Consider the following 25907-nt stretch of genomic DNA (forward strand, 5'->3'; position numbering starts at 1 on the left):
AGGAAGCTGGGTGTGACTCCATCTCAATGCTTTACAAGGGAGGAAGGAGGGGGAGATATACACAGGTGGGCAGCAGAAAAGGCTGAGTAAAAGACAAAAGAGAAATTTATTTTAAAAAAATCCAACATTTATTTACTCAAAACCGATATATTACATAATCCGGGGGACATCAGGTAAATGTACAGTTTTACACAGCAGCATATAGCAAACTGAAGTCTCAATACAGAGAGCGAGTGCGGATATTACACTGTGCACACTCAGAATTCCGTCATCTTCTTATGAGTGTCTGCTTTTTTTTGCTGTCTCTGCAGAGTGCGCTCCTCCTGCTGTAGCCCCGTCAGCTCCGAGCGAGCATTCGATAAGCGTAACTCCAGCTGCGAGCTTACAACGCTCTCCCTGCAAAAGAACAGAAAACACAAAATCTTTTATCAAAGTCTTTTGAATTCGCCTTCGCCACAGAAATGGAGCCTGCAGAATTAGTTTACAGCCTTCACATACCCTAAAATAGCCATTAATTACTAATCCGTGTGCATTAAGATATTTTTTATTTTTCTTGAAAGGCCACTGGTCTCATAATTCTTCAAATCTGTCAGTATGTGGTGTTATTAGACTGAAATAAGGTAAATAGAACAATTTCCAAAGTCAGAGGAAAAAAAAAATGTTACATAAAAAAAAAAAAAAAGACAACCTTCCAGCCTGGAATGTTTCTCTATACTAAGGTATAGGATGTTATGCCTCAATCGAAAGCGCACAGCTAAACTACACTTCCCAGAAACACTGGTGCTGATCCAATCAGCTGTTCTACGGGAAGGTCAGTGAGCATTGTGACTGGGATGAGTTAGTTCTTGATTTTGTGAGAGCTCACACCAGCATTTGAAAAACATAGGGACTGTTGTTTATACAATGCATTAAAAATAATTGAACAAAATAAAAAAACAAAACAAACAAAGGCCAAACATTTACCAGTATCAGTACGGTATGTATATCAATATATAAGTCTATAAAAAAAGAACAGTATTTGAAGATACTATTGCACAGGTTGAATTTAAACAGACACTATAGTCACCAGAACAACTACAGCTTATTGAATTTGTTCTGGTGAGTAGAATCATTACCTTCAGGCTTTTTGATGTAAACACAGTCTTTTCAGAGAAAATGCAGTGTTTACATTACAGCCTAGTGATAACTTCACTGACCACTCCTCAGATGGCTGCTAGAGGTGCTTCCTGGGGCAGAGCAGCACAGTGTGACTGACATTCAGTGTCTCCACTTTCTGCATGGAGACACTGAACTTTCCTCATAGAGATACATGGATTCAATGCATCTCTATGAGGAGATGCTGATTGGCCAGGGCTGTGTTTGCCTTGTGCTGGCTCTGCCCCTGATCTACCTCCTTGACAGTCTCAGCCAATTCTATGGAAAAAGCATTGTGATAGGCTCAGAGAATCACTTCTGATGATGTCAGCCAAGCAGGCAGATCAGGGGCAGAGCCAGCAGCTGCAGACTTCAACAAGATTTTACTTTATTTAGGGGCTCAAGGGGGGCTTGATGGTGGTTTTAACATGATAGGGTCAGGAATACATGACCTTCTAGTGTGGTGTCTATAGCCTACAGGCTTTTCAATGTAAATGTTGCCTTTTCAGAGAAAAGGAAGTGTTTACATTACTGACTAGTAAGGGCTTCCTAGTCTAGTGCAGCACTGGAGTTCTGCTTCCCCACACTGTGAATGGAGATGCTGAACGTTCCACATAGAGAAGCTTGAAATCAATTCATCTCTATAAAGAGATGCCGATTGGTGTAGCATGTTGTTTTGCCGCGCATGTGTAATAGCCTCTCAATGAGAACGGCAGAGCCAGCCGAGGCGAGTGAGAGAAAGTGAGTAAAATTAGCTTTTTACTGCACAGAAAGGGGACCGGCCACATGAACAGCCACTTCAGCACTATAGTGTCAGCAATACATTTTTGTATTCCTTATAACATAGTGTTCCTTTAAGAGAGTTTTCAGAGTTCTGCTTTTTAAAAATAAAATGTAATTTCTACATCATTTTGCAGCAATTTCTAGCACATTTAAGAGATAGAATGGCTTCATTTTCCACTATTCCCTCATTACATGCTAATTTAAAATGAAAACGTTTGCAGAGATGGGTCTTTCAATGTTTTTAACCCACTGGTTTTAATAAGAAGTGCGTTTTTTTTCTTCCATTAACACATCGACATATCTCTCTATCCAACCTCACTCACCGTCCAACGTTTCGCGCCAATGCTTCCGTTAATCGGCCAATCTCCCGCTGTTTTTGCTGAATCCTTTCTGCGGTCTTGGCAACTTGCACATTCAGTGCCCTTTTGCTGTCCTGGCTGGCATTATATAGCTCCTTCCCCTTTCTCTCTGTGATGCTTGTGGTCTTCCCAGCCTGACTGTTAGAGACTCTTCCAACCAGCTTCTCATTGAGAAAGTCAAAAACATTGCGGCGATTATTGTCCGTCTGCCGTTTCTTCCTTTTGACTTTTGGTGGGTTCTGCCCTTTCCCACGTTTCTTCTGCTTAATCCGTTGCTGAATCTGTGCACACTGGTCCAGGGATTTACCTTTCGGCAATACCACAGCCAGGACGGGCTCAACTCGCCCTTCCAAATTCTTTCCGAGACCTAAAACATTATTAAAAGATCCTACATTAGAATATCAACAGCATTGGTCTGCAGATTATTAGCTGTTATGGTTCTTACTTGACCTAACATGCCTGCTGCTGCGTTTTCACACAGAGCAATCACATCCAGAAAAAAAGGTGACATTCTCTTAAAAAAAAACAAAAAAAAATTTACATAATAAAAAAATAAAAAAGTTTAATCGAACGCCATAAACTTAAAATAAATAAATAAAATAGAATTTGATGACAGTTTAAGCTCTACATCATTTTACAGAGTTTTATCAAGCACAGCGGCTTCCCGATTGCCTCGTTGGTGCATTCATCTAATCTGAATCCTAATCAAGGTCAATATGAATATGTTGACGTAAAGTTTACGATTCCATTCTCCCATAACAACAATTACCTGTTTAATAAATGAACCCATAAATGTTCACTATTACAAAAACGTGGGTTTCGCAGTCAAAGAATCACTGTCCATATGATGCTGTGTAATGTAAAAATATTTAACCATCGCTAGATTTTAGGAAGGAATATAGTAGTGCTTTATTGATGATTTTAAAAAAGACTAAATTAAGTTACTGACAATGAGTCCCGTCAGACCCACTCACCTTTTCCAAACTCGTATCCCATTTGAGCTAGAAGCTTGGATCCAATCCCTCGTGTGTGAGCCTCCCATCCCGCAAATGCAGAACTGCATGGTATAGTTTCTCCACTCTCCTCGGTCCCTCCAAGAACTGCAAACAGAGAAAGAGGGTCATACAATGAGCCAATGTTTTAGGTTAAATGGCTACTGCGTTGAAGTATGACAGTAGGAGCATGTAACGCCATTGACTAGCTCAATACAGTGCGTGCGTTTTTGCCTACCTTTGGCAAACCCAGAATCTTCGAGTCCTTCATATTCTTCATCTTCATCGGAGGTTGAACTGTCACTCTCTCGAAGTGGAGGAATGATGGCATCAGCCTCTAAAACGGATTCTTTGAGAAGCAGAGAGTCGAACTTCACAGTGTACAAACCGTCGTTAACATCTAAAGGATACGGAGTGAGAACAAGGCAAATGAGTAAGCATACAAAGAAAAACAAGGGATGTGAACAGGGGATAATGTGGGGTGTGAATGGAAAGAAAATAGTGGAACATATGTAGAAGGAGATCAAGCATAAAATAAAATAAATTTAAAAAAAGGCGAATGTGGGTAAAAAAAAAAAAGCAGACACCGCTCACACCCCAACGCGTCTCAGTGTAAAAAGTCATAAGGCAGCAACTGACAGGAGACCATGTGAGAATCCCTATCAATTGTAAAAACCATGATGCATCTTACCTATAATTCGTCCTGGGTACCAGATGCCATCATCGTGCTTGGCAAGACAAGCAGTATCGATACCAAGACTGCCGAGATCTGGGTCTTCAAATGTTCGGAGTTCGTCAACAGGAACCACTTGGCCATGGGAAAAGCTTAAAAAAGGAAGAGCAAAGACCTGCTTAACTGTCATGTCCAACCCTGGCCCTATATCTATATGATGGACAAAAAGAAGAAGGGAATTGTGGGAAATGTAGTCCAACAGTAGCTGTACACCCAATTTTAGACCACCATGTTCTGCAAAACACTAAGACAAGTCACAACTGCAATTATTTATAAATATCATGCTGGCCTGCACTAGAATGAGGCATATGAGGGTAGAAAGATCATCAACGTGTCTCTACTATATGGGTACACAATGATAATTTAAACACAATAAAAATCTTTGATCGGTTTCCTTTTTGGGAGCATTAAAAGGATGCCGCCTGACCCCCCAAAAAGGGTCTAAGAAGCAAAAAAAAGAAAAAAAAGGTTGAATATTGTCAAAAAATAACAATAATAAAAATAGTGTGTTTATTTTATGAGACCATAGTTGCTAATTTAAGTGTCTCGGGAAAGGAATGCAAATTATCTGGTATCAAACTGAGAAACAAAACCCACAAAATGATTTAGAGAATGCCACAAACCGCATTCTACAAACTACCTACAATATAACTTAAACTAAAATATTAACAAGATACCCCTGGACTAATATGAATCACAATCAGGGCTATGAGCAAAAAGCAGAATTTGCAGAGAATTGAAAAGAAAGCCCTGATAGTAAAACTGGAAAAATCAACCAACTATTTTAGACTAAAATTTGCAATCCCCCTTTTGTGATTGAAGGGTTACTCAAAGTACCATGACCACTTCAGTGATTTGAACAGGTCATGGTGGTAGGAGTATGTATGTGAATGGTTTCGCTAACACATACAGAATTTAATAACTCTGCTAGAGGAGGTGTAACCCCCAACTCCGGGCATCATTAGCCAATACAGGACAAGGGTTCCAAGTGGCTAATGTGGATCCTGCGCAAAATTTGGCATCTAACGCTAACACACACATGCTGGCACGAGACTGCCAATAGATACATGGCACACCATCTGTGGCACCCATTTCCTCCCCTCTGGCTGCTCTCCCTCCGCAGGCCTCAGCACTGGACTTAAATATATATACACACACCGGTATATATTTTTACAGTAAGTGCAAATTTCATTTGTATATATTTCTTTTAGGATAAATTATATAGATTTCAGTGCAGTTCCCTTCTTAATCCTTTTTAAAATTCTTCTCCCAGATCCTTCCCTGGCTAACTGCGTGACCTGATGGCTAGGTGTCATGGTGATTAAGTTCCTTACAGGGAAATTGGGAGTTAGCCATAGTTTCTCTATTCCAAGTGTTGTTTCACAACCTGAATAGACTTGTCTTTACGTTAGATGATGGTATTCTGTTTTTTTTGCTACTCTTTTTCAGTGTGAAAAACTAAAAAACTTTCATTGAAGAGAAAGAGAAATTGCATTTTTTACAATGCACACCTATAGTTGCTGTCATCCAACTCCAAGGTAAGTTTAAAAAAAAAATAAAAATCTCTTTGAATTTATGCAATATAACTATCCGGCAATAGTTACTCACCGGCAACTCTCATTGAAACGACACTTTCCATCCAAGAAGTACGGACATGGCTTCAAGGCTTTATGAGTGGGATAGAGGTATAGAACGCGTACCCCGGGACTTCCATCCTCCATCTGCTCGGAGCCGACAATCATTGCGTTGTGATACTCCAGGGTGCCCCATGTGCTGTAATATGGAGCCTTCACCTTCATCCCACACGTGTCTTCCTCTTCCTCCCCCTCTTCTTCCGAAACATCTGGACTACTAGATGCTGCATTATTGGTCACTGAAGACTGGACGTCCTGGCTCAACTCACCGATGGCTTCTCTGAAAGCTTCATACTCATCATCGGGCGCTGCTGTGGACTGAGGCCCTTCTAGCGCTGACAGAAGGTTACATTTCTGCACAGATAACAAGCTGGATTCGGTTAGTTCTATCAGTTGCTGTAAATCCCCCTGGAGTTGAACGAGATCTGCCTGCTGTGACGGGTCAGCACCAGCACCCAGGGTCAACTCCACCTGCTCAAGCTGAGCCCTGTATGTTTGCAAAGCAGCGGCCAGGCTTTCCTCATCCATTCTGTATAATGCGTTTTTACTCTGTAATGCCCTCCGTGAAGGCACACATCACTGCAGAATGACAAGAACATGGCAAATAGGGATCCATTACAGCAAGACAATATTACAAAGCTAAACCTTTCCCATCACTGCTCAAAAGCACTAGCATTGGAAGGATTTACATTCTCAAATGTGGAAATTGATTTACTGTTAACACAGAAAGAGCAAATGCTCAGTCTCCACTGAGATCACTGACAAAATACACAGAATTCACAGTAACCAAAGACCCCTCCAAGAAATACCCCCTTCCTGGGAGTGCCCTCTAAGAAGACTGCTCTGACAGTGACTGCCTTTTCTGAGGCCCATGCTGCACTCACAATATTAGATGGCCCAGAACAGAGCATTCGGATGACCTGATAGACAGTGTGGTGGGGTCCCTTATAGATGTCTGATTTTCACATGTTGATGCAGTTTAAGCATGAGAGTTAGTGCAGGTAGTCTCTGTACCATCTAATACTTAAACACAATCCAGTCCACTAAAGTATTTCAGTTTGCTGTAGTGCTTTATGTGTGAAGAATGTGTATTTTCTCATTTTACAAAAAGTGCAGATTTCAGGGGCAATTGGCACTTTTATAAATTAGCCTTGTTACACACCGTGTATGTCATCAGACAACAGGTCCTGTTACTTCCTGGTTTGGTTAGCTCAGCAGAGATAAACCCAAGAGGCAGCAATTGCCTAGAGCACCGGCCTTGCAAAGACTTATCATTGAGCTGCATTGGGAAGTCTGTGATTGGACAGCCACAGAAAGTCTGGGCAGGGTTAGAAAGGGAGGGCTTGCAAGGGCTGCAAACAAGATATCGGCAGCTTCTGTAAGTGTTTGTTTTTCTTTTTTTAATATCCTAATGAAAAAAAAAGTATAATTCAATGCAATTTTCTATTTGGAAATATATCTACTAAACTATGATTTTTGGGGTGAATGTCTTGTTAAAGACACTTCCTCAGTGTTCCCCATTGTACATGAAGCCACCCTACCTTGCTGCTCCACCTCTTAGAGACTGCCTTCTGAACTTGCTGATCCCAAAGGAGGGCTGGCAAGGCAGCAATTTCCACCGGCCGTTACAAAAAAATGGGTCTAAGCCTCGAAGCTGCATTCTACTTCTATCAGCAGAGTAAAACAAGAGTGGGGCTGCAGGCAGGACATGTGCAGGCTAAGCTACGATGAATATTTATAAAGTTTAAGGAGATATTCACAGGTGGCTGTGAGGCTAGATGAGGCAATGCTTATCACAGAGAGTTCCATCACAAGTACAGCTCGCCATTGGTTACATGGTGACGTAGATGTTGTGGGAAATAGAGTCTGTGTCTCTGAATGTGCCGCCATGCCTCGCAAGTCATACTGATGGCGGATGCATGGATATTTGACAACACTCGGGACTAGAGAAGCCTCCATGTATCAAATCTATATATTGCATCCTCTGCATAAACCAGACAACGCGCACAGAGATCTGATTTTTGTGCACAAAAAAGAAAGTGCTATGTGTTTCATACTTTCCCTGAGAGGCCAAATTCTGCCAACCATTCCCTGGCAGCAACTCTTGTAGCCACCTGAGCTCAGCATGCCCCCCTACTAGTGAAGGGTCTCTTACTCTAGAACAGTGGTTCCCAACCCAGTCCTCAAGCACCCCCTAACAGTTCAGGATTTAGGGGTTACACTGTTGTGTCTAAGGTGTATTTAGAAAAGAAATAAAAACACCTTGGACACAACAGGGTAATCCCTAAATCCTGGACTGTTGGGGGGTACTTGAGGACGTGGTTGGGAACCCCTGCTCTAGAGCGTAATCTCATTTGAGCAGTGCCCACGACACTCTCTGTTCCTGTGCATCCAGCTTGTCTTGTTGCAAATACGTGTCTGTTAGTCCACCTGTTGTACAGCGCTACGGAATTTGTTGGCGCTCTATAAATAATAATGGAAGTGGACGAGCCTCCCGCCACTATCATAGGTATAAACCTCAGCCACCCACAATAAGGGGCTTATTCAGTAAACTGTAATGAATGCAAAATAGAATTTCACAACTTAGTCAAACAAAGATGATTTGGGGAAGTAAAATCTCCAACTTTAGCCTACATTTTTCCATTCAGATTTTATTTCAATACAATTAGTGAACAAAGCAGTGAATTAGAGGATCTAATTTCTAGTCCATCATGTGAGTGAGTGTCCTCCCATGAGAGGTCTCCTACCCTCCAGTGAGTGCTGCTATAATCTCTCCCTCTCCCCTTCCACCCCCTTATATATATATATACACATATATATTGTTTATATGTGATTATCTTACCCAGCTCACTCCCATCCAGCCGCCATGACACCGGTTTATTGCTGTCACTGATCATAGAGTACCAACAGTGAGACAGACAAGACCGGTGGCCATCTTGGTAGAGGTAACGACATTGGAAGACGGCCATCTTGGAAGAGGCAGGTATTATTTCTAGTATTCAAATAACTGTTGTTTAGTCAAATAGCCCACAATTTGTGGTTATCTTCGTACAAAAAAAAACCAAAAAACAAATACACAGAGAGGCACTGACTTCTCTTTCTCTGCTATCCCAGTCACCTCTTTGGATAGTTAGAAATGCCACAACCAAGATGGCCGCCCAAACCGGACACTGATGGTCAGCCTGACTTCCTAGAATGGCGTTAAGCTGACGTCAGAGGTTTAGGGTTGGCGAAGGTCTGGAGAGAACTGATGGGGTGTTATTAAAAAAAGGAGGTGAGTTTGTTTCCTATAGCCCCGAGGGCATTGTGGGTTAAAATGTGCAACCTCCTGTTTATTGAATAAACCCTGACATCTTCTAAACATGTAAACGACATATAATGTCATGTCTTCTTTAATGGCAGCTTGTGGGACCCATGTTAGGATATTGTACCTGTACCCATAATAGTCTGGAGTTAGATTGTTTTGCTAGTATTCATACAGGAAGTCCTAACATCTGTAAGGATGGCTAAGCATCATGGGAGTGGTGGTTCTGAAAAGGCAGGGGTATTATTTTTGGTCACCCCTAAAATAGATAAGTGTGTGGCTCTATGCTGGGTGAAGTTGCTATGGTAACATGATTTTCTCTGTCTGTTTTTTCTGGACCAGGGCCTCATCATGTACACGCTGCTCTCCGGGCTGTATAAATACATGTTCCAGAAGGATGAGTATTGCATCCTTATCCTGGGTCTGGACAATGCCGGCAAAACGGTAAGATTGAACGGCGGGTGGGAACGGAAGATATATATCAGTGTCCGAGACATGAGAGATCACAGCTAGATATACCGGTGTTAGATACATGAGAGATCACAGCTAGATATACCGGTGTTAGATACATGAGAGATCACAGCTAGATATACCAGTATCAGATACATGAGAGATCACAGCTAGATATACCAGTACCAGATACATGAGAGATCACAGCTGGATATACCGGTGTCAAATACATGAGATCACAGCTAGATATACCTGTGTCAGACACATGAGAGATCACAGCTGGGTATACCGGTGTCAGATACATGAGAGATCACAGCTGGGTATACCGGTATCCGATACATGAGAGATCACAGCTGGATATACCGGTATCAGATACATGAGAGATCACAGCTGGATATACCGGTATCAGATACATGAGAGATCACAGCTGGGTATACCGGTGTCCGAGACATGAGAGATCACAGCTAGATATACCAGTATCAGATACATGAGAGATCACAGCTGGGTATACCGGTGTCAGATATACCGGTATAAGATACGTGAGAGATCATAGCTAGATATACCAGCATAAGATATAGGAAAGGATAGATATAATATATCAGATAAGGAAGAGGGCACAGCTGGATATACCAACCTGAGATATATGAGAGTGCAGAGCTAGGCATTGCAGTAAGACCTACAGTATACCTGAAATTAATCCGGAGACACTGTGCCAGGCTGTGTATTAGTGATTCCTCTGGAGTCAATGTGCCAGGCTGTGTATTAGTGATTTAATCTCTGGAGTCAATGTGCCAGGCTGTGTATTAGTGATTCCTCTGGAGTCAATGTGCCTGGCTGTGTGTTAGTGATTGCTCTTGAGACACTGTGCCAGGCTGTGTATTACTGATTGGTCTCTGGAGTCAATGTGCCAGGCTGTGTATTAGTGATTGCTCTGGAGACACTGTGCCAGGCTGTATATTAGTGATTAATCTCTGGAGTCAATGTGCCAGACTGTGTATTAGTGATTGATCTCTGGAGACACTGTGCCAGACTGTGTGTTAGTGATTGATCTCTGGAGTCAATGTGCCAGGGTGTGTTAGTGATTGCTCTGGAGTCATTGTGCCAGGCTGTGTATTAGTGATTGCTTTGGAGACACTGTGCCAGGCTGTGTGTTAGTGATTGCTCTGGAGACACTGTGCCAGGCTGTGTGTTAGTGATTGCTTTGGAGACACTGTGCCAGGCTGTGTGTTAGTGATTGCTCTGGAGACACTGTGCCAGGCTGTGTGTTAGTTATTGCTCTGGAGTCAATGTGCCAGGCTGTGTGTTAGTGATTGCTCTGGAGTCAATGTGCCAGGCTGTGTATTAGTGATTGATCTCTGGAGTCAATGTGCCAGGCTGTGTCTAAGTGATTGCTCTGGAGTCAATGTGCCAGGCTGTGTATTAGTGATTGATCTCTGGAGTCAATGTGCCAGACTGTGTATTAGTGATTGATCTCTGGAGTCAATGTGCCAGGCTGTATATTCGTGATTGGTCTCTGGAGTCAATGTGCCAGGCTGTGTGTTAGTGATTGATCTCTGGAGTCAATGTGCCAGGCTGTATATTCGTGATTGGTCTCTGGAGTCAATGTGCCAGGCTGTGTATTAGTGATTGCTCTGGAGACACTGTGCCAGGCTGTATATTAGTGATTCATCTCTGGAGTCAATGTGCCAGACTGTGTATTAGTGATTGATCTCTGGAGACACTGTGCCAGACTGTGTGTTAGTGGTTGATCTCTGGAGTCAATGTGCCAGGGTGTGTGTTAGTGATTGCTCTGGAGTCAATGTGCCAGGCTGTGTGTTAGTGATTGCTCTGGAGACAATGTGCCAGGCTGTGTGTTAGTGATTGCTCTGGAGTAATTAATTAAATTTTATTTCTTTCATACAGACATTTTTGGAGCAAACTAAAATCAGATTCAGTCGGAATTACAAGGGGATGAACCTTTCTAAGATCACAACCACTGTGGGACTAAACAGTAAGTGTATCTGGGGTGACTATTGTAAAGGGCAGTAGGAATAAGGAAAATGTATTCATACTTAACCGATCCATGGCAGCATCACTAATAGGTACCTCCTTCCCCCTCTTTTACAGTACAGGAATTAGAAATAAAAACAGACCTCCCCACTCCTAACCCTCAGTCTAGTTACGAGTCTGTGAGGTAGAGAAAAGTGGGGGCAACTGATGCTGCCATGGATCTACCCGGGAAAAACAAAAAATACGGTAAGTAATCCATGGCAGCATCACTAATAGGTAATACTCAAGCCAACCCTTTTCATAAAGGGTGGGACCCAAGATATACCCAAAAACACATTTACAAATGCAGAAATAAATTTACAAACAGAATTGAGGACCTCACAACCAAACTGAGAGTCCTTGGCAGCCCTGACATCAAGACAAATATATTACCGGAACCCAAAGTCGCTGTCTTGCAAATACTCTTGACAGGAATCTTTGCTGCAGCTGCCCACAAAGACGAGCCTTAAATCCAGTCGAATGAGCCTTAAATCCATCCGGGATTTGAACATTTTGAGTCTCATAAGCTTTAATAATTGCAGCCACTATCCACCTGGAATAAGAGAAGTTTAGTCGACTTCCTTCATGGTCCCATGGTCTAATTCTTTCTAAGGAAATGGAAAGACATCTCAGCACATTCAAAGTGTGTCAATGTGCTTCATCTTCTGTGATGGTTTAACCCCAAAAGTTGCCTCCAGCGCCAATCTCCAGGTCCCCCAGAATGTAGGCTATTAAAGTCAGCAGAACCTTGGAGAAAGTGTGAGGTGCCATGCTTAGGCCAAAGGGTAGACTGCATAACTGGAAATGTTCCTGCAGGATGGCGAATCTGAGAAACTTCTGATGTTTTTCCGCAATGGGTAAGTGGAAGTAAGCATCTTGTAGGTGTGTCTGGACAAGCCAATCCGTTTGATAATTTGCTTGTGCAATAGATTGTCCAGTTTTATATATTGTCATTCAACACTTTGCCCATCTCTACGTGGACAATTTTCCAAAATAGTTGGAGTGTCCTGCACTCCAACAGCTATCTGAGTGGTCAGGAGATATTTTGTGTAAGCAGTCAGGTACCATCTGGTCAGTATTTTAAAGCTAGTTTTCCTGAAACGGGTGCTCGGGGAGCCCAGGTGGGTTATGGTGTTTATCTTTGTCTACTGTAAAAGATCTCCCTAATTCTTCTTACCATTTTGCCATGTAGGGTAAGGGCGCTATCTGTGGTCCAGATAGTAATAGTTGGTATAGTTGACAGATGCCCCTATATAGGGACTTCCTTGAACTGGGTGATTGTTCTAGTGAGGTTTTGTTTAGGTGTGATTAAATGATTAAAGTGTGAGAACTGTATAAATCTAAAAATATTTTGAGGGGGGAGAGTTGTTTGTCTGCTAATAAATCCTCCAATGCGCAGCTGCGTTTCTACTTCTGAGCTGCATGTTGGCACGGATAGAGTATGCGACCCAAACGGGCGCAACAAAGTACACGCACATGCGCAAAAAACACTTCCAAACTCTGGGAATATATATATCTGGATGAAGAAAAACACCTATAGCACCAGGCCAGCAGCCATGAGGACTGGAAAAAGACAGATTGATTGGTAGGATAGGTCTCTTTTATAATCTTTATTTCCATTTCCTGTCCTGGTAGCCAAGTAGGGAAGGAGCAGCCCGTTAGTGATGCTGCCATAGATTGTCCAAGAAAGGCTTTTTCCCAGTTCTGTTTAATGTTACCAGATCCTCGCTCTCCTTTCTTGAAAAGTCCTGGCCTGTGGTATGTAGCATTTATATGCGGCACTAAATACATCTGTTAAAGGAATATGTGGACTCCGTTATAGATCATCTACAACAAGAGCTAAATCGCCCCTGGCCTCTCTACCCATTGTCTAGCCTTCACAACATCGGGTGCTCTAAGACCGCACCGTAAAACTGTTCCTGGAGGCCGGGACAGCTGCAAAACCAGACCACACGCTAATTTTGTGTAACTCTGAATCTACCTGGTCCCTAGCGGCTGTCCGGTGAAATGTACAGCCAGACTAACTCAGTGAAATTAAGAGCTACAGGAGAGCTTTTTGGAGAGGAGGTAGAGGGGAGAGAGACGCCCAAAGGCTACCTAAGACCCAGGGGGAGCCCCCTTCTCCATGCCACAATCACCTAATTCCATTAACCGACGCATAGAGCGCTCAACGTTGTTAAGGCAAGGAGGGGGGTAGAGGGGACCAGGGGTGATTTAGTTCTTGTTGTAGATGGTGTATAAAGGAGTCCTGCACTAGTTGTCCTTGTAAATTTGGGAGCCCCCACCACAAAATACTCCAAGCACCATAACCAATACAGCCCACTGAAGTGGTTATGGTGTCAGGAGTGCCTTGGGGCACTCTCAAAGTAAGTAGTCAAACAGTTTGTCAACTAACCTGGATCCAGCTGGCAGGTTTCAAGGGATACTCCAGACCCCTTAAGCACTTCTGCTTGCTGAAGTGCTTTATGTGTGAAGAGTGTCTTACGGTTTCATTTTACAAAAAGGGCAGATTTGCATAGAAATTGGCACTTTTATAAATGAACCATTTTACACCCCCTAACTGTCAATTACCTCTGTTAGTTTATCTCAGTGGAGCAGCAATTGCCCAGAGCACCTTCCTTGTAAAGACTTCTCATTTCCCGTCTCTTTCAGTTGGCACCATCGATGTAGGGAAGGTCCGGCTGATGTTCTGGGATCTTGGCGGACAGGATGAGCTGCAATCTCTGTGGGACAAGGTGAGGAGTTTGGGGTAAATTTTTCTAACGGAACAACTTACCGGTAATACACTTTACATACAAGTTAATCTTTTACAGTGTGGGTTGAAATGTGAGTGAATAGCAAATTACTTTTTTGTGAGGTTATGCTGACGTCCATTAAGTCTTACGGCCTTTTTATTTATTTATTTTATCCATTTTTATTGTTTTCTATTACAAAACACACAATATATTCCATCTAGAAACAATGTTGATAACAGAATACCAATAAAGTTATAGTACTTTCGAAGGCGGTGTGGTACATAAGGTGCTATATTGGATAGTGTGACACAATCAGGTAGTATGTCAGATTACACACAGGTTAGGAGCACAAGAAGGAAACAGGCACCATAAAGACTCATAACCAACTACATTATACTTCAGGATCAGGCACAATAGTAACTCAAAACTATCTACACCAAGTGTTTGAAAAAGGAAGGGGCACCCTCTACAGACTAGGCAACCTTCGGCATTCCAGTTGTTGTGTGTAGCACTTTGGAATATTGCTATTTATAGGGGGCAGAGCTAGCTGCAGACCAGAACAGACGCATCTTGGAAAGCTACGTGCCAATGCAAGCAAAATACCTGAATGACCGGCGGAAATTGGGCACCTACCTCTCCCATACCTTGTCTAACAGTCGGGGAGGTAATGATGGGCAGGAAAAACAAAAAAAACGAGATCAGACAGAAGGCCGCATGGGAGAAAATGGCGCTAGGGGTAGATGGATTTTCCGACTCCTCAGATGAAGCCTACCTGGACTTGGTATAAGGTGCCTCAATGATCCTACCGACAGTGCACAAGACCAGACCAAAACATAACTTAAAGATCAGAGGGGTGCCTGATGCCATAGGACTTTCTCACCTCCCACGTTACGTTAGGCGCTTACTGGCAACACTGCTACAATCTAAACAGGCAAAACTCGTGAAGATAGATGGAATGTTCCGCCTGCCTAAACCGGCAAAAGCACCCACAACCGCTACAGCAGATCTTATATAGGTTTTAATCCCTTCAAGACAAAGCCACACTGTTAGCAGCGGCCCGAGGGAGAACCCCTCTGTCATTCGAGGACTCTCACATCTCGCAGTTCTCTGATTTAACGAGGAGCACACTGAGCTGGTGAAAATCGCTTCAACTGAGCCTACAACACCTGCGATCCAAAAGTATCCCCTATCACTGGGGAGTGCCGCGTCTCATCATCTTTACCTTTCAAGGGACTACCTAGCGGGTGAGGAGCCCACAGGAACCAGACTCACATCTGGGCCGGTTAGGCCTGGCGGCTCCATGAATGGAGACCAGTGCCACTGTGACCCAGCTAGACCCCTCTACAGTAACTGAGTTTATACCCAGATCGTCTCGACGCACTCTGCTAGCGGGTGATACAGCTTACACATCCTTCAGGATGCAACAAACTCCGCCACCACAACTCGCGATTATGCTCACCAAGTTATAAATGTTATTTTGCTTAATGGTTGTTACTTCACTTTTCATTATTAATCTTGCTTAACTTACATATCTAGAAATGTCATAGTTCGATATATATCCCCACTTACAGTTTCACGATATACGACTACAGCATGCGCTTTGGCGAATGGGCCCGCACATCTTACGGTCATACACTAGAGATGTTAACACTAGCACTGGCTCCGATTTCTTCCCTTCCACCCCCTTACTATCCACAATAGAGTTAGGATAACCCATTGATGTAAATCCCTGGAGGGGGCCACCCCCCTGGAACACTTAAGCCTATGCAAGACATACTGTTACTTAATGTACCTTACTAATGTGCCCGAGGGTGCTTGGATCATTATATTGTACCTGTTGATTAACTTGTTATTACTAAAAAAAAAAATCACTCTGCATGTTGATGTGCACAAGCCGATAACTATACCGTGACTACTGTATGTGAACATAATGGGCGACAGCCCACATAATGTATTTTTAACATACTGAGAGGCCAAAAAAAAAGACTATTGCTATATATTGTGATTTGTGTAGTGCATTCATGAATTGGCTACCTGGTAGAGGTGGTATGGCCAATTTCGGCATCAGAAGGATTAATTTAAATGTGTAGCAATGTGATATATTTTAGAAGGTTTACATCATGAATCCCTCTTTGTAAGCTGTGACTCCAAATAGAGCTCCTGCAAGGTGTGAAATGGTACATGAGTTGCCTCTAAGTCTGCATTCAATCTAAACCAAGTGGCTAATCTACCATGTGCCTGTATCCCCTCATAGATAGTGGATTATGTTTATATGCTAAATAACCATTAGCAGTCAGGGGGGCCATTGTCTGCAATAGTCCTATCCAAAAACCCACTAATAACCCACAGATGAATAATCATACCTCCTTTTGTGCAGATTCAGAACGGGAAAGGCGCACCCTACAAAAAGAATTTTGACGTCTCTGGTATTGAGTCATAAGTAGGAATTGTGACATCTCTATGAAATTGATCAAATGCAAAATGATTTTTGCGACAAACGCAAAAGAGAAACTAAAATAAAAACCTCTCTTTGTATTGGTGTTAGTCTGAGACACGGGGGGGTGGGGGGGAAAGTCACTTATTGTTCCTGTAGCCTCCCCTCCACCTATACCACCGCTGGGCCAGCTTGGAAACCTTAGATTGATACAGGAGGTATAAATCTAACCATGGGCGAATGTCTAGTGTGCTTCGTAGTGGTTATGATCTTATTGTGATTAACGTTTTGTGTTAATTTCTCCTTTTTGTTTGTAACTGTTGTTGTTATAAATAATTTATTTGTCATCTGTTTTTTGTGTGCACTGCGACTATTGTTTTGTTCATGATAAATTTTCCTTTCTTATGTTCTGCCTTTGTCTGGTAAAGACTCACATTACCTGATTAGACCAACTTATTTGTAATTGTAAATTACATAGATATTGTGGATTGTACATTTAATTTACCCCATTTATAAATTGTCCTGGTGGTGGCAGCGTTCTGATATTATTTATATTATTAGAATTAAATGTGAGTGATGTTAAGGGGGATTGCTATCATGATTTCCAGTCCAGTGCAGACAAACAGTGAATTTTAACCCTCTCACCGCCAGAACCAAGTCACACGCACGCTTGGAGTAGGGTGTGTTTGTGACATTGTGGACTACATCGCTCATAATGCTCTTACAGCTATGATGTTGGAAAAGCATCAGGGGAGTTGTAGTCCACAACATTTGGAGTGCCGAAGGTTACCTACCCCAGCCCTACAGCAATAAGGCTTGGAAGGCTGCGGATTCAGCAGAGTCAATGCATTAAGTAAGTAGCTTACTGGCATTTTAAATTGGCCCTCCCTGTTTGAATTGACACATTCTTTTAATTAAATATGCTGCATTATTTAAAAATATGTAAAATCATTTATATCAAAATAATAAGAGATTTAAAAAAAAAAAGCATATTACTCTTAAAGTTTTGCTTTTTTGTTTATATCCCCATACATAACTAAGTAGCTTGTCCATTGTAGAGTCCCTCGTTTTGGTCTCTGGAATCTAAACTTTTGGACTAAGTCTAACACAGCACTACAACGGTTATATTACGGTGCTCAGCTGCTTAGCAGATTTCATAGTTCTCTGTGCTCAGCCTAAGTTCTGTTTGGAACAGCAGTTTCTGTGACTTGTAGTTCATGTTTTAGCGTTCTCATTATGAAAGCTGTTTGTTGAACTATAACTCCCAGAAAGCTTTGCTGTACTTACTGATAATGTAAACAACGGTTATTGGACACCGCAGGTTAGGAGGGAAGGACAGAAAGATGTGTGGCGCAGGAACAATGATCTGCAATAAATTATACAAATGGATATATTTCTTTAATTTCAAAACCTGTATAGAATTGTGCATGCAAAATTAAAAAGAGCCACATATAAAGGTAAAAAGATCCAAAAATGCATTATGCTATGTTGGTGAATGAAGTGTCCCTTTTTAGGACATACTTATTACTACTTTTGACTTGTTTTCATTCAGTATTATGCAGAGTCCCACGGAGTCATTTACATGATCGATTCCACGGATGAGACTCGTCTGTCGGAGTCAAAGAGGGCGTTTGGTGAGTTCAAAATGATGATCTGGTTGCTAGTGGACTTAATGGGGGGCCTTGTGTCTTAATGCTGTTCTGTCGTTTGCAGAGAGGATGATTTGCAGTGAAGCTCTGGAGGGGGTTCCCATCCTTGTGTTGGCAAACAAACAAGATGTAGAGGTAAGTTACAGAGGAAAAAGTCAACGTGCAGCTCTCATCTGCCATGTCTTTAGTAGTGAGGATCACCCTTACCAAATCCCACCAGTTATTTCCCGTTCGTAACCGTCTATAGCTTTCCTATTCGTTTTTAATTTGTGCTAGATATAACTAGCAGGTCCTTATCTTACTACACAGTAATAAAATATAGTGTTCTTTTAAAAGCAGAATCAGATTAAAAAATCAGTCTGTGAGGAACGAAGTCGGTAAATACTGAGTGTGATAAGATTTTTGGAGCAGAGTATTTGGGTCTGGTATTTAAAATTAATTCCAGTCACGCGGCAAATAATTCTGCAGCCTAATTTGTAGAATATAGACCCATACGTTTCAAAATATTCCTAGATCGCTTGTATTGACATTGACAGCGACACTTGGGGAGGATATGAGGTGTATCATAATTGGAAATATACATTGGAATCAGGCACTTTAACCAGCAGGGGGAGCCCTGAGTCCATGTGTTCCATGTAAAGGACAAATGTCATCAAATTTCACTTCTCGTTTTAAAAAAATGTTTTGCATTTAATGAAACTTTGTGATATTTTGTAAATTATGTATATTGATTTTTATGTTTTAATTTATAAAAATTCACTGTTTATCTGGCTGAGCAGCCAAGTTGGTTCAGACTGTTCTCTGACCAACTGCTGCTCAATCTAACTTGCCTGCTGCTGCGATTTTGAGTAAGTTAGTTGGGAGGAGTTGGTCAGATATTATTATTATCGTTTTTTCGAAAGCGCCGCCTTATTTCGAAACGCTTTACGATATAGCCAGTAGAGTCAGAGCCAACATGGCCGCTGAGATAAATGGGGGGGGGGGGGGGGGGGGGGGGGGGGAAGGAAAGTGAATTTTTTTAAAAAAACAAACAAAATAATAATCAGTATACATCATTTTAAAAAATGTCATGAATTTTCATAAAGTTTTATAAACATTTAAAAAAGGAAACATTTGTTGACAGCTGTCCTTTAAGAATTCCCCTCACCTTTCCAATAAAATGATCAGCTGTGTTTTTTTTAGTTATTTACTATAACCAGCAAAATGAAACTGCTAGCGATACACTATTACAGCTTGAGTCCTCATGTAGCGAGGTCATGACGTGGCCCATGATTCACTTCACTGCTTTCGTTTTAAATGTCAACAGGTAAATAGCACCAATTATGTTTCTATAGATATCATTCACTTAACAGCAAATCACAGGGAATTGAAACACAAAAGGCCAATTCTAGGCTAAAATGTCAAACTGTGACGATGGTGGATTTGGACAATGTTTCTGGATTTGCTTTTTTTGCATAAATTTAGCAGTTTTGCCGAATTTCTGTTCACTACAGTTTTAATGTTAGCGAATAAACCTAAAAAGTGTGAATTGTTGGGAATTAAAAATTTTAGGTCAAATCGACCAAACAGAAAATCTAGCTGACTTGGAGACTTTTCCCACTTAGCTTCTTTGAAATTCCCTTTAGATTCACTAAATTCCTCGCAGTTCACACTTTTGTGAATAATCTTAAAGGGACACTATATTCACCAGAGTAACTACAGCTTATTGTATTTGTTGTGGTGATTAGAATCATTACCTTCAGGCTTTTTGCAGTAAACACGGCCTTTTCAGAGAAAATGCAGTGTTTACATTACAGCATAGGGACACCTCCACTGGCCACTCCTCAGATGGCTGTTAGAGATGCTTCCTGGGGCAGTGCTGCATACTGTGACTGACATTCGGTGTCTCCACCCTCTGCATGCAAACACTGAACTTTCCTCATAGAGATGCATTAATTCAATATATCTCTATGAGGAGATGCTGATTGGTCAGGGCTGTGTTTGACTTGTGCTGGCTCTGCCCCTGATCTGCCTTCTTGACAGTCTCAGCCAATACTATGGGGAAGCATTGTGATTGGCTCAGACCACCACTTCTGACAGCAGGCAGTTCTAGGGCAGAGGAAGCAACTGCAGACTTGAATACAAGTAGAATTTTACTACCGTATATACTCGAGTATAAGACGAGTTTTTCAGCACATTTTTTGTGCTGAAAAACACTCACTCGTCTTATACTCGAGTCAGTTGTCTGTATTATGGCAATTTACATTGCCATAATACAGACATGGACCGAGGGCTGTCAGGAAGCTGTAACTTACCTTGACAGCAGCTCCTGTCAGCTCCCTTCTCTCTCCTCCGTCCGTGCAGCTCCCAGGTCAGCTCCCTCTGCAACTCTCGCGAGAGCCGCGGGGTCAGAGCGTTGCCACGGGTTACCGTGGCAACGCTCCGCGCGGCCGCGAGAGTTGCAGAGGGAGCTGACCTGGGAGCTGCACGGACGGAGGAGAGAGAAGGGAGCTGACAGGAGCTGCGGTGAAGGTAACAGCTTCCTGACAGCCCCCCTCCTACAGCCCATCCACTGGACCACCAGGGAGTGAGAGCCCCCCTCCCTGGCCAGCTAACAAGCAGGGAGGGGGGACGAAAAAAAAAATAAAAAAAATAATAATAAAATAAAAAAAAAATAATAACATAAAAAATATATATATATTACAATAATAATTAAATAATAATAATAATTAATAAAATGCCCACCCCCACCAATGCTCTGCACTCACACACACACACACACACACACACACACACTGCACTCACACACACTGCATACACACTGCATTCATACATACACACTGCACTCATACATACACACTGCACTGCATTCATTATATACACACTGCACTCATATACACACACTACACTGCATTCATTATATACACACTGCACTCATATACACACACTGCACTCCATTCATTATATACACACTGCATTCATACACACACTGCATTCATACATACACACTGCACTCATACATACACACTGCACTCATACACACACTGCACTGCATTCATTATATACACACTGCACTCACACACTGCACTCATATACACACACTACACTGCATTCATTATATACACACTGCACTCATACAGACACACTGCACTCATATACACACACTGCACTCATATACACACACTGCACTCATATACACACACTGCACTCCATTCATTATATACATACTGCATTCATACACACACTGCATTCATACACACACTGCATACACACTGCATTCATACATACACACTGCACTCATACATACACACTGCACTCATACATACACACTGCACTCATACATACACACTGCATTCACACTGCACTCATACACACACTGCACTGCATTCATTATATACACACTGCACACACTACACTGCATTCATTATATACACACTGCACTCATACACACACACTGCACTCATATACACACACTGCACTCATATACACACACTGCACTCCATTCATTATATACACACTGCATTCATACACACACTGCATTCATACATACACACTGCATTCATACATACACACTGCACTCATACATACACACTGCATTCATTATATACACACTGCACTCACACACTGCATTCATTATATACACACTGCATACACACTGTACTCATACACACACTGCACTGCATTCATTATACACACACTGCACTCATATACACACACTGCACTCCATTCATTATATACACACTGCATTCATACACACACTGCATACACACACAGCATTCATATACACACTGCATTCATACACACACACACACACACACTGCATTCATTATATACACACACTGTAAATAAATATTCAGTTAATATAACTTTTTTAGGATCTAATTTTATTTAGAAATTTACCAGTAGCTGCTGCATTTTCCACCCTAGTCTTATACTCGAGTCAATAAGTTTTCCCAGTTTTTTGGGGTAAAATTAGGGGCCTCGGCTTATATTCGGGTCGGCTTATACTCGAGTATATACGGTATATTTAGTGAGGCAGGGGGCTAGATGGTGTTTTTAACACTATAGGGTCAGGGATACATGTTTGTGTTTCTGACCATATAGTGTTCCTTTAAGAGATTACTCCAAGCATTATAACTACTAAAAACCACTTTAGTGGTATGATACCAGGAGAACACTGGCCTACTTCCCAGTAAAGGGGCATTAGTTTGGACCTGCTGGGCGTCAAGGATCCTCTTTTACTGGGTGTGACGTGCTGATTCTGCCGGCCATTCATTGACTGAGCGCTTCATCTGACCACTCTCAGCCAATGAATACAGCTTTGTACATAAAGTGTGGAAAATTGATATTGGGCACAATGGAAATTTTGTTCCGTGTTGGCTAAAGACGCAATGATATATCCGGTGCTGGAGTTAATCAAATAGACTCCAGGCACCATGACCACTTCAAATCACTTTGGAGGTGTGGGGTTCCTTGAAATATTGAGAGCTAAACCCCGAAGCTTGTGGATCAGGGAACTTCGTGGATTTTAACTGTCGCTTGTTCTAGGGCTGCCTCTCGATTCCGGACATCAAGACGGCTTTCAGCGACTGCATCAACAAGATCGGAAAAAGAGACTGCCTGACTCAGGCCTGCTCGGCGCTGTCTGGGTGAGGCCATGATTTCTATTTATTATAATCCTTTTCAAGCTGAGGGTGTACAAAGACGGTCTTATTCACAGGAGGTGTGAATTATTTAATGCATATAAAATGAAGGGATTTATGGGATACGTAGTCCAGCAGTCACACATAGTTTCATTCATGAAAAGACTTACGTACACCTACCAGCCGGAAAATCTGAATTCATGGTTGATTTTTTTGTTTATTTTGACTGCAGTATTGCCTAGAAAGCTGACATAAACCATACTAGTTATTTAGAATTCATAGGGGTTTCACGAGTTCATGGCTTAAAGATGACCCAGTCATATTTTTTAAGACACGTTTTGTTTAATAAAATTACGCTTTAAATCCCCCCATGATCACTGGGTTCCCTCCAACGTCCTCTGTATTCTCCTCTTCTAATTGTTCTTTATATATATCTGACTCCCGTTTACCACTGTTGCAGGAGAGGTGTCAATGAAGGGGTGGAGTGGATGGTGAAATGCGTGGTGAGGAATATTCATCGCCCTCCTAGGCAGAAAGACATAACATAGAACGTATCGGATCTCAGCAACTGGAAGCAAGTGATTCTAGAGCTCTGGCAAAGAAAAGGGGCTCTGTATGTGGAACAGACTTGATATCTTCATATCTGGACGCAAACACCTTGAATGGGCTGGTTTTAACTTTTGTATCAAAATTGAGTATATAAATGTATTTATGTGATTTATTGGCTGGATGACGTCTGTTCCATATTCCATAGCTCCTCTCCAACTGTTCCTTATGAGCTCCACTTTTTTAGCACTGTCGTCTCTTACCCGCGCAAGCTCCGGTGCTCCTGGGAGATCGAGAGGACGGCCATTGTGGTTCCTCTATGGTGGTTTGTGTGTAATACTGAGCAGTTATTTGTGAGTTAACCTAGCATATACTACTTCTGTCCATGTTTGATCTTAAATTGTGATTTGTCTACTATCCAAATTACTGTGTCTGGAAGGAGGGGGACTGTCGAGTTTGATAATTTGGCATTAAGAGAATTTCTAGGTCACTGGTATTTGATTTGAATTTGGCTTAATCTTTAACTAACGTGGTTGGCTTGCTCTGTATTTCAAAACACTCCTATCAGAATATACTCACCTGCTGGGCAGAAGAGACACTACTAATAAAATTGTCACCCTAATGGTGTGTGTGTGTCCCGTATTTCTTGCAGAGGTCTCTTACACATGCCCAAAATGCTTATTGCATTGCACCTGAAAATATAGCAGTACGTTGTTCTTATTACCTGGTACAGAGTTAAAGGGACAATATACACTGTGTGCAGAATTATTAGGCAAATGAGTTTTTTGACCACATCATCCTCTTTATGCATGTTGTCTTACTCCAAGCTGTATAGGCTCGAAAGCCTACTACCAATTAAGCATATTAGGTGATGTGCATCTCTGTAATGAGAAGGGGTGTGGTCTAATGACATCAACACCCTATATCAGGTGTGCATAATTATTAGGCAACTTCCTTTCCTTTGGCAAAATGGGTCAAAAGAAGGACTTGACAGGCTCAGAAAAGTCAAAAATAGTGAGATATCTTGCAGAGGGATGCAGCACTCTTAAAATTGCAAAGCTTCTGAAGCGTGATCATCGAACAATCAAGCGTTTCATTCAAAATAGTCAACAGGGTCGCAAGAAGCGTGTGGAGAAACCAAGGCGCAAAATAACTGCCCATGAACTGAGAAAAGTCAAGCGTGCAGCTGCCAAGATGCCACTTGCCACCAGTTTGGCCATATTTCAGAGCTGCAACATCACTGGAGTGCCCGAAAGCACAAGGTGTGCAATACTCAGAGACATGGCCAAGGTAAGAAAGGCTGAAAGACGACCACCACTGAACAAGACACACAAGCTGTAACGTCAAGACTGGGCCAAGAAATATCTCAAGACTGATTTTTCTAAGGTTTTATGGACTGATGAAATGAGAGTGAGTCTTGATGGGCCAGATGGATGGATTGGTAAAGGGCAGAGAGCTCCAGTCCGACTCAGACGCCAGCAAGGTGGAGGTGGAGTACTGGTTTGGGCTGGTATCATCAAAGATGAGCTTGTGGGGCCTTTTCGGGTTGAGGATGGAGTCAAGCTCAACTCCCAGTTTCTGGAAGACACCTTCTTCAAGCAGTGGTACAGGAAGAAGTCTGCATCCTTCAAGAAAAACATGATTTTCATGCAGGGCAATGCTCCATCACACGCGTCCAAGTACTCCACAGCGTGGCTGGCAAGAAAGGGTATAAAAGAAGAAAATCTAATGACATGGCCTCCTTGTTCACCTGATCTGAACCCCATTGAGAACCTGTGGTCCATCATCAAATGTGAGATTTACAAGGAGGGAAAACAGTACACCTCTCTGAACAGTGTCTGGGAGGCTGTGGTTGCTGCTGCACGCAATGTTGATGGTGAACAGATCAAAACACTGACAGAATCCATGGATGGCAGGCTTTTGAGTGTCCTTGCAAAGAAAGGTGCCAATATTGGTCACTGATTTGTTTTTGTTATGTTTTTGAATGTCAGAAATGTATATTTGTGAATGTTGAGATGTTATATTGGTGTCACTGGTAAAAATAAATAATTGAAATGGGTATATATTTGTTTTTTGTTAAGTTGCCTAATAATTATGCACAGTAATAGTCACCTGCACACACAGATATCCCCCTAAAATAGCTATAACTAAAAACAAACTAAAAACTACTTCCAAAAATATTCAGCTTTGATATTAATGAGTTTTTTGGGTTCATTGAGAACATGGTTGTTGTTCAATAATAAAATTAATCCTCAAAAATACAACTTGCCTAATAATTCTGCACTCCCTGTAGTCACCAAAACAACTACAGCATATTGTATTTGTTCTGGTGAGTAGAATCATTCCCTTCAGACTTTTTGCTGTAGACACGGTCTTTTCAGAGAAAATGCTGTGTTTATGTTACAGCCTAGTGATACCTCCACTGGCCACTTCTTAGATGACTGCTAGAGTTGCTTCCTCGGACAGTTCTGCACACTGTGCAGCACTGTCATTCAGTGTCTCCT

General features: G+C 42.0%; 2 protein-coding genes across 3 annotated transcripts; one reads left to right on the forward strand and one right to left on the reverse strand.

Moving 5' to 3' along the window:
• Positions 1-105: 105 nt before the first annotated feature.
• On the reverse strand, positions 106-14076 carry ZGPAT (zinc finger CCCH-type and G-patch domain containing). Of its 2 annotated transcripts, none has more exons than XM_063459486.1 (7): positions 13989-14076; positions 5610-6214; positions 3960-4093; positions 3507-3668; positions 3251-3376; positions 2241-2643; positions 106-396 (listed from the first exon to the last, which is right to left on the reverse strand). In XM_063459486.1, the coding sequence occupies exons 2-7, from the start codon at positions 6161-6163 to the stop codon at positions 258-260; spliced, it is 1518 nt and encodes a 505-aa protein (XP_063315556.1). In that variant the 5' UTR covers positions 6164-6214; positions 13989-14076; the 3' UTR covers positions 106-257. The 2 variants fall into 2 exon arrangements, with proteins under 2 accessions (XP_063315556.1, XP_063315555.1); XM_063459485.1 differs by lacking the exon at positions 13989-14076 and adding an exon at positions 8478-8593.
• On the forward strand, positions 8814-24025 carry ARFRP1 (ADP ribosylation factor related protein 1). The gene is made up of 8 exons (XM_063459487.1): positions 8814-8909; positions 9282-9383; positions 11292-11379; positions 14070-14152; positions 18139-18220; positions 18300-18370; positions 22763-22863; positions 23318-24025. Exons 2-8 carry the CDS (start codon positions 9291-9293, stop codon positions 23403-23405), a joined length of 606 nt encoding a protein of 201 aa, XP_063315557.1. The 5' UTR covers positions 8814-8909; positions 9282-9290; the 3' UTR covers positions 23406-24025.
• Positions 24026-25907: the final 1882 nt, after the last annotated feature.

The sequence above is a fragment of the Pelobates fuscus genome, chromosome 6, assembly GCF_036172605.1.
Source record: "Pelobates fuscus isolate aPelFus1 chromosome 6, aPelFus1.pri, whole genome shotgun sequence".
Taxonomy (NCBI): domain Eukaryota; kingdom Metazoa; phylum Chordata; class Amphibia; order Anura; family Pelobatidae; genus Pelobates; species Pelobates fuscus.

Coding starts and splice junctions, on each gene's coding strand:
- ZGPAT (XM_063459486.1), bottom strand. CDS start 6,163: ATGGATGAGGAAAGCCTGGCCGCTGCTTTGCAAACATACAGGGCTCAG. Junction 3,377..3,506: donor AGATTCTGGGTTTGCCAAAG/GTAGGCAAAAAC, acceptor CTCTGTTTGCAG/TTCTTGGAGGGACCGAGGAG. Junction 397..2,240: donor TTGGCGCGAAACGTTGGACG/GTGAGTGAGGTT, acceptor GTTCTTTTGCAG/GGAGAGCGTTGTAAGCTCGC.
- ARFRP1 (XM_063459487.1), top strand. CDS start 9,291: ATGTACACGCTGCTCTCCGGGCTGTATAAATACATGTTCCAGAAGGAT. Junction 9,384..11,291: donor TGGACAATGCCGGCAAAACG/GTAAGATTGAAC, acceptor TCTTTCATACAG/ACATTTTTGGAGCAAACTAA. Junction 18,221..18,299: donor GGAGTCAAAGAGGGCGTTTG/GTGAGTTCAAAA, acceptor TGTCGTTTGCAG/AGAGGATGATTTGCAGTGAA.